The sequence below is a fragment of the Centroberyx affinis genome, unplaced genomic scaffold, assembly GCF_046629955.1.
Source record: "Centroberyx affinis isolate AG114_WGS23_722 - 3 ecotype Tasmania unplaced genomic scaffold, CSIRO-AGI_Caff_v1 ptg000906l_1, whole genome shotgun sequence".
NCBI lineage: Eukaryota > Metazoa > Chordata > Actinopteri > Beryciformes > Berycidae > Centroberyx > Centroberyx affinis.
In genome coordinates this window covers 25,001-38,695 of record NW_027279490.1, presented here as the reverse complement: position 1 = coordinate 38,695, position 13,695 = coordinate 25,001, and the positions used below count along the sequence as shown (strand labels likewise).

The 13,695-nt window shown below is 42.6% G+C and overlaps 1 protein-coding gene across 1 annotated transcript in view; it reads right to left on the bottom strand.

Annotated features, from left to right (window-relative positions):
* LOC139645804 (cilia- and flagella-associated protein 337-like) overlaps positions 1–13,695 on the bottom strand; it is a 41,749-nt gene that overhangs the window by 19,852 nt on the left and 8,202 nt on the right. The window contains exons 9-15 of the mRNA XM_071521647.1: positions 12,958–13,191; positions 11,941–12,105; positions 9,699–9,814; positions 7,757–7,887; positions 3,051–3,152; positions 2,712–2,804; positions 1,376–1,566 (exon numbers count right to left, since the gene is read on the bottom strand). Of these exons, the coding sequence (XP_071377748.1) occupies positions 1,376–1,566; positions 2,712–2,804; positions 3,051–3,152; positions 7,757–7,887; positions 9,699–9,814; positions 11,941–12,105; positions 12,958–13,191 (1,032 nt within the window). The remainder of the gene's footprint in view (positions 1–1,375; positions 1,567–2,711; positions 2,805–3,050; positions 3,153–7,756; positions 7,888–9,698; positions 9,815–11,940; positions 12,106–12,957; positions 13,192–13,695) is intronic.

The window sequence follows — 13,695 nt, the reverse complement described above, 5'->3', positions numbered from 1 at the left end:
ATAATAAAATCACTATGGAAAAAGCAGAAAATTGCCTGAATGTCATCATAGCTGAAGCATTGTAAACTCATGGATTAAATGGATATGAAGTATTTTCCCAATCAAATAGAATCAGTATCAAAACATCTCTAAAACCCAAGTGAAAATTGGGCCTTGGAAATTTAGAATTATGTTAAGAAAATCTGTTTTGCTGCAGAAAACATAACAATCATATACATACATTCACTACAATTAACATGTATACTTACTTGATTCTACATATCATGCGTGCAAGCACAAACTATCACGTCTTAAAAGGGTGAGTCCTTACCCAGTATTGAACTCACAAGCCCTGCGTCTGAGAGCACGATATACAGTCGTGCCACTCATCCGGCAGATTCAAAAGCATGCTCTGAATTAGCCAAAGGGTAGGATTTCTATCATAGGATTTCTACCAGACCACTGAGCTTACCCAACTTCTTCAACTGCTACATACATACATAAATTTCCATAAATTAAACTGGAAGCCAAATGAGACGCACCCATCTGGATTCACCCCGTCTTATAAACTGTGACAGAGTTGAGCGGTGAATACTGTAGCAGTAATACCCGAGAGGGTGTTCTTTTACTGCGATTATGAGCATGACAGTGATGCGGCTACGCCTCGTACCAATGGCATCATCCAAGTGCCCTTAATCACAGTCAAGAAGTCAAGAACCCCCTCTAGGATATTAGGACACTAATACTTCACTTAACAAAACGTGTGATGTAAAGTTTTCTTGTGTTGGAATGCATCTTTAACCAGATTAATCAGATTACTTGGCAAGAACTATCGATTGTATAATTCTGCTTTAGTCTCAAATGACTTTATCCTCCAGCAGTGATGGATTTGCATAAATGCAATGCGGATGCGTAATAAATCAACTTTTCCACACATTTCAACATATATATCTGTCGACAAGGGGCGTGCAAAATGAAAATGATGCTATCCCCTCTCATTCATTCAGGTTGCCCCTCACCTTTCGGATAGTAGAAGTGACAGAAAGGAGGACAGTACCTCTTCCTGCTCATATATCACTGATGTATGGCCCTTTTATCATCTAGCAGACTGCTGAAGCCACCAGGGACAGATGGGGGGAATTACATCTGCTGTCATTTTCACAGTGAGCAGCATGTTCACAAACTAATGGGAATCTCTAGGCTCGCTCTTTCTTAGCAGTCTGTTGCAGGGTATCTTTTGGCCGCTGTCGCTCCCTCTGGCTTGATCTCTCTCTTTCTCTCTGGTTTTCCCTTTCTCACATCAGTGTGGAGCGCTGCATTTGATGTATGCATGCATACGTGTGTGTGTGTCACTCACTGGCACCCTCTCCCAAAACGCAAATACACACATACCTACCTCTATGTCCCATGTCTTGAGTGTTCCCTCCCTATCAGCAGTGACTAAATATTTTCCACAGGGGCTGATGGTCATGGCAATAGAGCCCAGGTCTCTGCTGTGGGCTGTGAACTGTCCCACCAGACTGCTGTGGAGTGTATTCCACAGCCTGACCACACCAGAGCCTCCACAGGACACCAGGTCCGCTCCACCTGGTAGAAACACAGAAACAAAGCTGTCCAGGAAATCATCTCATTATATTATTGCACAGGTCACTGTGTGTGGTTGTAGGAGGAAGATTAAGAGCGAATGTGGTGTCATTGGTACCGACATGAACAATAGCAGATTGCATGTTAAGATGTAAGTACAGTAGTAAAGAAAGCTTTGGTTTTCCCAGGGAAAATCATGCCGTCTCCACTCTCGGGCAAGCGGACTGCACAGGCCTCATGTGAAGAGGCACAAGCCAGAAGCTCATGGATCTGCTGCTCTATTGCTCTGTCCTGCTGGAAGAGAGCTCAGTCTCAGCAACAGACCCACAGAGCATTGCCACAGCCAGTCCAAACAGCAGGCGTGAAGTCTGGGGTCCAGTGGATGCTAATGTTTTTAGCTATCCAGCTAGCAGATAGCTAGCAGCAGCATGGTTAAGAATAAAACTGGGTTTTTACTGGAACACCAGTAAAAACCCAAGAAAACCACAGAGATAAAAATGGTTAAAAGCTTGAGTTACTGTATGTAAAAACTAGTTAAAATCATTGATGTGCAGCCAGTTTGGTGCAAGATACCAGGAGCCTCACTATGTAATGTATAACTGTGAGTTACACAGTGTAATGTATAACTGTGTGTTTCTGCACCAAAAACACAAAGGCAATACATGCAATGTATTTGACAAATAAGATGTTTATGATTCTAACACTTTTTAAACCCCCTAAAGTCACTCACCAAACTTCACTATGCTTGCATCAACCATAACTCAAATTGCAGGGCCCAAAATGAGTCACAGGACTTATTTCTGCCGGACTCCCACATGACAGATCAAGCTTAATGGGCAAGCTATATAATTTAATGGGCTTGGGTCCCAAAGTGAAAGGGTAAATCCCTCATTTGGATTATGAGTGTGAGCTGTGATGAAGCAAGATGAGTGTGACACAGGTCAAAATAAAATACAACAGAATTTATTGAGGTAAAAATTATTTGCCTTGCACTACTGTTGTGCTGGGACAACTTCTGGGGCAATACTGCCCAACATCGTTGCCCAAAAGTTCCAGTGTACCACATCTTTCAGAACCTTGTATCTATATCAACAAATGTCTGATAAGGATTACACAGTTATCACTGCTCTATAGTTTCAGTAATCCACCTGTAGCTGCGGCCGCAGGCATGCGCCCTGGTATGAAGGACAATCTTGTGATGGCATCACAGTTCTCTGAGTCCTCTTCACTGTTCAGACCAAAATGGGATTCGGGGAGATGGCCTAGACAATCAGAGTTGAGATGTTGATGGAAAATGAAGAGAGCAAGGAGAGGGAGAAGGAGCACAATAAGAACAAGAGCAAGAAGAAGAATTTAGTGTAATGTCCTTGTACAAATGTCTTTTTTTGACATATGAACGTGGGGAATGGGATGCTGAACTAAAAAAAAAAAAGCAAAATAAGGTGTAGCCTGAGCTTGCTTAGTGTATGTGTGAGAGAGAGAGAGACCTAGCTGCTTCTTGTGTTCTCCATGTTCAGCGTGTGGCCGCAGTTTCCTCAAAGCCTTCTCTGTGCTGTTGTTCCACACCGTAATTTCTCCATCATAGCTTCCTACACACGCAGGAGGTGGAAGGAAACAAAATTTACTTTGTTTTATGACATCTACAGTATGTATTGACTAACTGAAAGTCTTTTCTACGAACTAAATTCATTTATACAAAAGAAAACTGAATTTTCCCTCCCAAAAAAGTAGTGGATAGCAAAACAAGAACTTTCTGTGAACACTTTTACTTTGCTCCTTGTGCTGCTGAAGCTAGTTCCACACTGCAAATCTTCCAAAACAATAAACCTCAACATCTGTCCCCAGCTACCATCTGTTCTACTACTCAACCTTTAACATTCACCTTAAAAGAAAGATCCAGCACTTTCAGCGAAGCTGCAGTGTGCAGTGTGTATGTGTGTGTGTGTGTCTGTGTCTGTGTCTGTGTGTGTAAGTGTGTGTGAGAGAGCATGTGATTAGCAAATCATATGAATAAGGCACAAATCTCGTCAGATTCGGGAGTTGAACAGCAGGATAGAATGAGAAGTGTGAGGAGTGTATTAGCTATGGGAGGTGTGTGTGTATGTGTGTGTGTGTGTGTGTGTGTGTGTGCTCATGTGCGTGTGCAGTAGGAGGTATAAAGTTTATGAGAGTGTGGGTCCACTGCATTATTCATGCTGCCCAGGGCCAGCTATTTCCAATGACTTTTATCACTGCCCTGTGTGCGTTTGTGTTTGTGTGTGTGTGTGTGTGTGTGTGTGTGTGTGTGTGTGTATGAGAGAGAGAGAGAGAGAGAGAGAGAGAGGGATAGAGGGAGAGACAGGGTGAGAGAATGCAGGCATCAGGACATTAGCTCATCCACACAATGTTGCACTTTAACATGCAGATGGATCGTGTTGACGTTACCTTACTTAACTTTGAAACACGCTCTAATGCTCTTAAACCCTGTCCTTTTTAGATAACATACACACACACACACACACACACACACACACACACACACACACAGAAGCACATATAAACTCACAGATATGTGTGCAACCATGGAAAAAGTAATGCATGTTCAATCGCACACTCACAAACCCACCCACTAATTCATTCACTCACTCACTTACTCACTCAGGAAATAAAAAAATATATATATTCAGAGCATCCTCTCCATGAACAAGATGTCTCATTTAACATTCTGATTTCTCCACTCGCATTTCCATTTCTAAAACATTTTGGCCATCCATCAAAGTTCAGATGAGTTGGTCCTCGGCTACTTGGAAGGTGTTCAGCCACAGAGGATTAAGGGATGGGGGGTGGGGGGGGGGCTGTGAGGGAAGGAGGTGCAGAGGACCCCTGCCTACATGTACCCTGCTGTGTGTGTGTGTGTGTGTGTGGGGAAGAGAGAGAGAGAGAAGCCAAGCGGAACCTAGCGAAGAGTTTGAATATGGATGAGGAGGCTTCAGTCCCACATCAGCCAAATGTTCCTGGTGCATCCTGATTCAACTGGAGACACACACACAAACAAACAGACACATGTACACGAACGCGCACAAAAAACACCCGACACACACACAGACACACACACACAGTTTAAATTGACTTTTGTCACTGGTGGCCATGATGTCACCGCCGCTTTCATTTGGTGGCACCAACACATAATTTGGCAGCACGCACACTTTGATGTGAGAACTGCATTACTCACAGTGAGCCTGAGAAAATATTCTGCCAACTGAAACTAATGTGTCGTCGGGTTTAGAAGGTGTCATCTTGCTCTATGCATTTGGTGAAGATAAAGAATTTGCTCAAACGTAGGTAATGTAGAAAATATCACATCTATCTCAAGTCCTGAAGAGATTGATCTGTGTTTTTTTTTACAACACTGTTCAAAAAACAGGGAAAGAGCAATGAAAGGCAATCAAAGGACAAGTGGGTTTTATATGACAGGACTTAAACAGTAAAACCAAATGACACTTATGGTATGTCACAATTCTGTGATAGTGTTATTAATAAGGAAGTAAGGAAAATAAATTACAATGTTTGGAGTTTTGAATTTTGAATAAATTAGAATACATTACTTTATGACTGTTTGGAGTGCCAGGCGAAGACATTGGTTTATTTGGACTTAACTGAAATGTGATGATGTGTGTACATCCAGTTGAAATGCCCTTCACCAAGACACTGAACCATTCACACTCATTTTTAGTGGATTATATTATTAGGTAGAATACTGCGATTTAACTTCTACTCCTCTAGAAAGTACTATGTGTGAGGTAGGTCATTGGCATTCATCAGACAGGTTACAAAGAACTCTATCGCCCACCAAGAGGCATCAATATTGTAGAGCTTTTGGCTGAGTGACAGCAGGTTATGAGTAGAAAGCACTCTGCTGGTCCAAAACAAGGACAAAGTCAGAGATATATTCATTCACAGTTGAAAACGTTGGTATTGTTTAGTAGATTTCTCTTCAGTATTTCTCTCTCTTCAGTCAGAAAATGCGACCACATGGTCACACTCCAGAGCCCCATGCATATGCACACACACACACACAAACATATCATCCTGTCACTCATACTCTCTTTTTACCCTACACAGACACCCCTCCCACACACACATACCCCCACACACACACACACACAAGCCTAAAAGACAGAAAGTACTCTGTCTCATTTCCCTTCCCTCCCACTGAGAGCGCTCTAATAAACATAATTTAAATTGGGCATTTGGATAAATTGGAGGGTGTGGAGGTTCGGGGGAGTAGGGGGGGTAGAAATGCAGCAGACTAACTAGAGAGATGAGGGAAAAAAAAAATAAAGTTAAACAGAACTGAACAGGGAGTGTCAGACAGAGGGTGGGAAATGAGAGAGAGAGAGAGAGAGAGAGAGAGAGGAAATGGGCGGGGGGGAGGAACTGAACACGCCAACAAAGAAATTAGGAAAGAACTTGGAAGAGACACACAAAAGTTTTCAAGTTTTCCAAGTTCACAAAGTAGCTTCTGAATTGTGTGTCTTGTTCCAACTCTATCTATTCATTTCTTTCCAAACCGTTTCTCCCTCCGGCCGCGAGAGAACACCCACGCTTATCTACCTTTCCACCTCCTCACCTCCATCCCTCTCTTTATCTTTCTCTATACTTATCCCTGGGGTCGATGTCTTTCAGAAGGTCACTGAAGGTCTACAGTTTATGAGTCTGTGCTCCGCTTGCCCCGGAACAGAACATCCAATATTATACAGCATGCGCGTGCCAAAGCGATACAACTTTACAAAACCGAAGAGCATCCCGGGGGCAAATTGGGTGCAGTGTGTTGGTAGTTTGACGCTTATAGAAGTGGACCAGTGACTGGAAGATTGCCAGTTCAATACCCCAGGCACATAAATCTACGAAAGTGATGAGTGGCGAAGTGCCTTGCTGGCATTTTGAAATATGCTGTTCTCACATACCAAAGCCCCTGACAGACTGGGGGATTCTGGCTGGACATCTTTTGTTACGATTTTACCGTCCCAGGCGAAATTTTCATGTTGTGGGCATATTCAGTGATTGCTTGGTGAACGATGGTTGTCAGCCTTGAGTCTTTCAGTGTGACAGCTTGGTGGGTAGAGTCGCAGGATAGGGGGGGGCAAGGATAAAAAAATCAATACAAAATCATACAAAAATGAAAAATAACTTTAAAATCATGCACCAACTTTGGAGACACGTTCCAAAATCAGCATAAACCCAAGGTAGTGAAATAAAAAAACTGACTGATTGAGAGAAGAGAGAAAGCTCCTAGTCTACTCTTCCATTAGCCAGGGGCGCCCACTGTTTCTGCATTTTAATAGGTCCTGGTGTGAGCTTAGGGCTCTCTCCTGATTTCATATGTGTGAGTGTATCATTTAAATTTCTCGCTACTGAATCCATGTATTGATGGCAGTTGCCTGTTCCCCCTGATCATTCTGATGGTAATTCTAGGTAATTCTCTCACCCAGCTCTCTCTCTGTTGATACTAGTGCTTAGTAACGGTTGTATCACACACACACACAGACCACACAAACTTTACCTCACATGCATTCATACAGTGACTCACTACGCACACCAACACACTTACACTTTTGATTGTGTATTCTGAATATCACATTAAGTCTCAATCACATATTAACACGCACAGCATGTGCATGCCTACGCACACACACACACACACACAGACACACACACACACACACACACAGCCCTTTCCAGCAGAGAGAGACATGTGGCGCAGGAGTCCTTTGATAACAACACCACTCACTTTAATCAGCGGATAACTGCTCCCAGTTATTTTTCATTTCACTTCCTTTCTTTTGTTCTCTTCCTCTTTTCTCTACACCTCTCCTCTGCATGAGACCCCATTCTTACTCTAAGGCATGGAAGAGTAATTTCAAAAGAAAAGAGAAGACCTCTTTGAGAAGCAACACACGGAAACTTACACATACACTCATATACCATTGGGTACTCTTCTGTTCAAGTGCTAGTCGACCAATAATAAGTCAATATGAGGTAAGTAAATCAGTTAATAAGCTGTGTGTGAATTTACTGTCAGTCTGACATTCGTAATACTTGTTATATTGTTTAACTCATCATACAAATGAAACTGATCAATCAATATCTTATAGGCATGACATGCACACCCATACTTACACATACATAAATACACATGCATACACACACACACCTGTGACCAGGGTCTGCGGGGGCTGGAATGCAGCACAGAGCACGTCATCATGATGCTGGAGACCGCCCTTCCACTCTGACGGCTCGACGGAAAAGTGGGAGAACGAATGCAGACGGAATACTGTTAATATCCTGTATTGGAGGGGGAGAGACAGAGAGAGAGAGAGAGAGAGAGAGAGAGAGAGAGAGAGAGAGAGAGAGAGAGAGAGATAGGGAAAGAGACAGAGAGAGTGAGAGAACACAAGATAAGGAGAAGAGAGATGGGGGGAAAAGAAGGGGGGGGGCAAAACGTTCGAGAGGTGTGTAAAAATTTCAAAACAAATTTGCAAAGTGCCTAATGACATCAAACAAGGAGGTTGCCATTTGCATCTGGACTACTGACTTTGTAGATTTTGTATGCTTAAATGAAAATATTGTGGGGTTTTTTTTTTACATTTTGGACCAGTTCTATGGAAGGAGATTAGGGCCAGCAGAGATTGTATTTGAATTGCATGAATTTTAATTTGTCATGCTTCATTTGTACACAATCCGAGTGGAAAAAAGTGTACAGCTATTCCAGTGCAAACTATTTTGTCCCCGCAGTTGATTCAAACTTCACTTGACTCACTGCTGGCTTCAAGTCAGTGCTTACAAAGAACACAGAAGCTGTTTCTTTACACAAAACAGAGCTACAGTACACATCATGCATATGCAATGCTACAATATGCATAATCCCCTCAAGAACTTTTTAGCACACCTGCAAAATTTTTTTTTTTTTTTAATCTTTTTTTCTGTTTTATCACATCATTTTATGACTTCTCTTTTGCTGCTGTGCAAATAAATGAAATTAACTAAGCAACTAATGATGTTTTGTGGCTTCAAACTGAGGAATATGTCTGTCAGTGGGATGTCTATGTTTCAAACTGCATGAAATCCTATGAGCAGCAGAAGGCAATGTGACTTTGAACTACATGCCACATAACTCAACTCTATATGGATTAAACAGTGATCTAGGTGGGCGTGAAGAAACAGAAATGATATATACGAGTGATGAAACTCAATAACACCCGTATTTTCTTTTAATAGTACTGATCTGCCATTTATGTTCTCTTTGCCGTTATGAGGCCTCGGAGAGCAAGAAAGAGAGAAAGAGTGTGAGAGTAAAAGAGAGAGAGAGACAGACTCGTATAACTTGATGATAGCGCACTGCTGAGTTCAGCTCACTGGGTGTGAAATGATGATGAAGAAGATGAAGAGCAGATGTGATGTGGGTATACATGGAAACACACACACACGTACACACACACACACACAAGTGCAAGGTAGTGATAGTAGAGTGGATGAGAGCGCCCTGGAGCGTTTTGACTCGTTAGGCTCCAGATGTCTGGTTGGCTCTGAGTGTTTGGCAGGCAGTAGAGAGCAGAGAGGACAGTCACACACACCCATACACACCCACACACAAACAGTATCTCTCTGTCTCCCTCAGACATACACAAACACACCGACTCTTCAGTCTCTCGCGCTCTCATACACATACACACTCTCACAAATGTGCAAACACTCACAATCTATGAAGGTATTTTTGCAGCAAACCACCTGAGAACTTGCATGTGGGAATTTACACTCACAGAAAATATTCACACAGCCGAGTCCTAAATTTAACTTCACAGAAAAGATTTACAAAGGTGCAAGTCAGTATTTGAATGAATGGAACAAAAGCTGCAAACTTGTAATATGACATCTGCTCAAATTTATCTTTTTTCTTGAATATAATTTTCTCGTACAAGTACAACTCGCTGATTACAACTTCAAATCTGCTGTTGCAACCTCTCAGATGCCTTTTACAAACAAAACAAACAAAAAATCCCAAATGTACACACCTGTACACTTGCAAGCAATTAAAAAAAAATTATCACACACACACACACACACACACACACAAAAACAAACAGTCACACACCTACCTGTCCCAACCCATCACTAGTATGCTCCTCTTCAGCACTAGGAGCTGTGAGATCTCCACAGCTCGGCTCCGGCCAGCGTTCATTCTGTGGAGGCAGTGTCCGTTGAAGTCCCACACCTACACCAGACAACACAAGAGCCGGTTAAAACACCATTAATATGACAAATTCAAATGCACTTTATGGCAAAGCACACCTAAATGCCAACACGGAACAGCAGTCACCACGTCGCCTTCATTTCCCCAGACATTTAGCAGAAACTCTTATCACTAAAAACACGTGCGGTACTCCATTAGAATCTCATTTCCCACATTTTCTTGTCTGCAGGAAGGCCGAAGCAACAGAGAACACATCATCTTTGTTGTCATAATCGCTTTAGAGTGCAGTGTAAAGGTTTATTTTTCAATAAGTGATGGATACAAAGTTGTGGATTGAATACATATCCTTAAAAGTTACACCGAAGTTCTAAATTTTTAACTCACATGTGTTATCTCAGACACCGCAGGTCCGATTCTGACGAAACTTAGAGGGATGATGCATTTTGGCACTTTGTTCTGGTGATTAAAAATATACATATAGCCTAATTGAAGGTCAAAATTTCAAAATTTGAAAGGCCGTAACTGCTACACCACCGGTCCGATTTTGATGAACCTGGGAGGGATGATGCAGCTTGTTACTGAATAGCCCAAGGGGCGCCTGCATCATTCATGGGGACCGACTGCTTGTTTCAAATGGCGCTGTGAGTGTGTACCTGACATTGGGCCTATGTTTGTACATATGGTTTCACACGCACACTTTATCCTGTGAATGCTGCCTTATGGGGTTGGAATGGTGATATGATTAATTATATTGATTACAGTGCTTAAAAAGGGCCCTAAGTGCGTGCTTGTACATTTACATTTTTATTTTTTCCCACAATGCACTAGTTGAGAACCACTGCAGTAAGCTTGAAGCCATAAGGGTATATACTTACTCGTATTTGGGGTGAAGATTAATTATAAATAGTCACCTAGCACCAAGAGCGCATTTTTGAAATACCAACTAAAATTGAATTAGGCAGCAGAAGTTGGTGTATGTGTGTGTGCGTGTGTGTCTGGGGGGGAGAGGGAATGCAAAAAAGAAAAACTATTTTTCCACTAATACACAGTAGAATGTCTTGAACCCAATAAAAGAGGAAGACGTTATGTAAGACACTATTTCACCCAGAGAAAACATACGTGATTGGATGCGTGCACAGAGAGAGAGAGAGAGAGAGAGAAAACTTTGCATTCCTTTAGTAATATTTGGTCCAACAATAGATAGCTGATAGATAGATAGATAGATAGATAGATAGATAGAGAGATAGAGAGATAGCGAGGCACACAGTCGTTAAGTCACTCCCATGAAAGGCGTACAGACAGACAATAACGGACAAAAGACAGACAGTCATTATGCAAGGCATCAAGGTGCATAAATAAACACATACACACACACACACACACACACACACACTCAATCTCACGGACGCACATTCATACAGACACACAAACACAAAGAGACAAACAAACACACACACACACACACACACACACACACACACACACACTGAAGGAACCAGACAGAGGCAGACAGAGGCAGACAAGAGTAAACAGCACAGTGGGCCAGTTGAGGAAAACAACCTCCTGATGCCAAAGAAGAAGAACAGCAACCATGGAAAATGAAATAAAACAAGTTTCCTGTGGAGTCAGACGTCAAATAGCCCACGTCCGTCCCTCCTACTGCCTCTGCTGCTCTCGGACACTGAAAACTTTCATACTGGTAAGAAACTCTGAGCTTGGAGCAATGTGTACTGTGACATGGTGACTGTGAAGTTAAACGGCAGAAGGTCAACTTTAATTTGAGGGCATTTTCAGACAAATCAGATTAACCGTAGCCCTGTTTATCCAGGCCTGCACCCCCCTATTTCTGAATGTCAATTTAATGGATAAATTACAATTATATTCAATAAAGTGTTCTGTTTTTATATGCAGTCAAAAATACTTACCGTACAATGATTTCTCGAAGTCTGCCGCATCACCCTGCTCTTGACATCTTGTCAGATTCTATTCCCAGCCTGTTTTGCATTTCAGTCAGCGAGTTTCAGAGTTTGCATCTCTATGAGGATTCAGCTGTGGCTACATGGTTCACTAAATGAGTGTGTGTGTGTGTGTGTGTGTGTTTGTGTGTGTGTGTGTGTGTGGGTGTATGTCTGTACACGTCTACCTACTTTGACCTCTCCGTCAGTGCCTGCGGTAAACAGCCGGGTCTGTGTACTGTCCAGGGCCAAGGCGGAGATCTCGGCATTGCCGTGGCAACGGTGGAACTGCTTGGCCTTTTGGCCCGTGTCGGCCTGCCAGCAGATCACAGAGGAGGCAGAGTCACTGCTGACTACCTGGAGAGAGAGAGAGAGAGAGAGAGAGAGCGAGAGAGAGATAGAAGGAGAAAGCAGCACAGGGTATCAATCATCAGAAGAGTTTGATCTGTTTTATGCTGCAAGAAAGGCAGGTTCCATTTATGTGTTCATTAATGAGTCTTGCGTAGCCAAACCATTCTCCACGCTTCGTTTCACTTCATTTTAGTGCTAAATCATCACAGAGGAATAGAGGTGGCTGAAGCTGTTGTCAAGTGGGAATAGAAGCAGAAAAAAATGAAAGAATGTGTGTATTTCTTCAACCTGTCTCAATGAAGGATATTCAAAACTAGAGGATGTGTTAGGATGCTGTGTTCCTATGTGGGGAAACTGCAGTCAACTGGGTAAGCACGTTGTGGGATGGGGCAAAGGGATGGAGGGAAACACAACAATTAACTATACCGAACCAAAGTGATATCAAACCATATTAACAATGTTACCAAATCATACTAATATCATTCCCTATCAGGCCAAAATGTACAGTAATCAAATCATTTCATGGTATACAAAAGACATCCTATACAATTATCATTAATACATCTAACTGCTTAAAGAAACTATTCACAGGGGTGTTTATGACTGGTGAACTGCCAACCCTCTTCTTTCCTGATCTGCTGAATTACTAGAATTACCACCACTATCATCACCACTACCACTACAATAGGATAGCACACAGTGTACATACAGTATAGTGTATACCTGCTGCCTGCCTGTTCCATGTCATATGACCAAGACCATCCTCCCTCCTCTCTCAAGAAAGAGAAACAGACACATAGACAGAGAAGGAAACCCAGAGGAATCTACGACACAGAGAGAGCCATCTTACGTGCATACCTGTCTGAACAGACTATTATAGAGCACGCAGGTGACAGGGTGTTCATGGCTGGTGGTCCTCCTCTCCTCCTTCCTGTCCTCCAGCAGGAGGAGCAGGCTGTTGAAGGAGAGCAGGACGTGCTGGTGCTCCTCGTGGAGGAACAGGAGGGTGTGTGTGTCTTCCTGGGTCTTTGGGAAGACGCCGGTCAGACGGTGAACGCACAGCTGGCTGGACACCTCCCACAGACACAGGACCTGGAGAGGATGAAGGAGGAGGGTCGAGGAGCTGCCACATACACACAATTACACAAAAGATGCTACATGTAACATTTCAACATCCATTAATCTTTACCACATTCATTTTAACATGTTAGTATGATTACCATAAATAAACAAGACCATCGTGAAGAAGACTGGCAGCCTCTGCCAGCCTCTATATAGCATTTTATGTGTGCCACTGAGTCTGATTTTGCGGGAACTCTGTATTGCTTTACAACATACTCTTGTATACTCTTATATACAAAATAGGAGGAGGGCCGCTGTTCCTATCAGTGTAAACAGTGCTAAAGCTTTCAGAGTTACAGTTTACAGTAGGCCTATGGAAAAATACCTTCTAAAATGCTTATCCTCTTCAGTAAAGCCAAAGAGAAAACAAACACACGCAGAGCTACAACAGGGAGGAGGAGGAGGTAGCAAGTAGTACCATCCTCTTTGCAACGAAAAGCAACAGGGTTCATGGGAAATGCGGTCTTAATTTTG